The sequence below is a fragment of the Fulmarus glacialis genome, unplaced genomic scaffold (genome assembly GCF_000690835.1).
Source record: "Fulmarus glacialis isolate BGI_N327 unplaced genomic scaffold, ASM69083v1 scaffold21295, whole genome shotgun sequence".
NCBI lineage: Eukaryota > Metazoa > Chordata > Aves > Procellariiformes > Procellariidae > Fulmarus > Fulmarus glacialis.
This window is the reverse complement of record NW_009215191.1, coordinates 1-205: the sequence shown is the minus strand read 5'-3', so window position 1 is coordinate 205 and position 205 is coordinate 1. Positions and strand designations below refer to the sequence as shown.

The window sequence follows — 205 nt, the reverse complement described above, 5'->3', positions numbered from 1 at the left end:
CGGGGACGCGGTCCCCCACCTCGGATCTGCTGGCTGTGCCCCTCTTGGAGGCCGCTGACCCCACGGCCGTCTCTTCTCTCTGCTTCTTTCAGGTGTGGGGACAGATCCTGACTGCAATTGCCTGTCCCCTGCCCTCCCTTCTGCCACCCAGCCCTCCCTCTCCGTTGCCACCCATGCCGGCAGGGAGGTGGCACCCGCTAGCACC

At 67.3% G+C, this 205-nt stretch overlaps 1 protein-coding gene across 1 annotated transcript in view; it reads left to right on the top strand.

The window, feature by feature from the left end:
* The window catches only part of CSF1 (colony stimulating factor 1 (macrophage)), a gene marked incomplete at both ends in the record, with an annotated part of 2080 nt that extends 1880 nt beyond the window's left edge, over positions 1 to 200 (top strand). The window contains one exon of the mRNA XM_009578863.1: positions 93 to 200. Within this exon, the coding sequence (XP_009577158.1) occupies positions 93 to 200 (108 nt within the window). The remainder of the gene's footprint in view (positions 1 to 92) is intronic.
* Between the last annotated feature and the right edge of the window lie 5 nt (positions 201 to 205).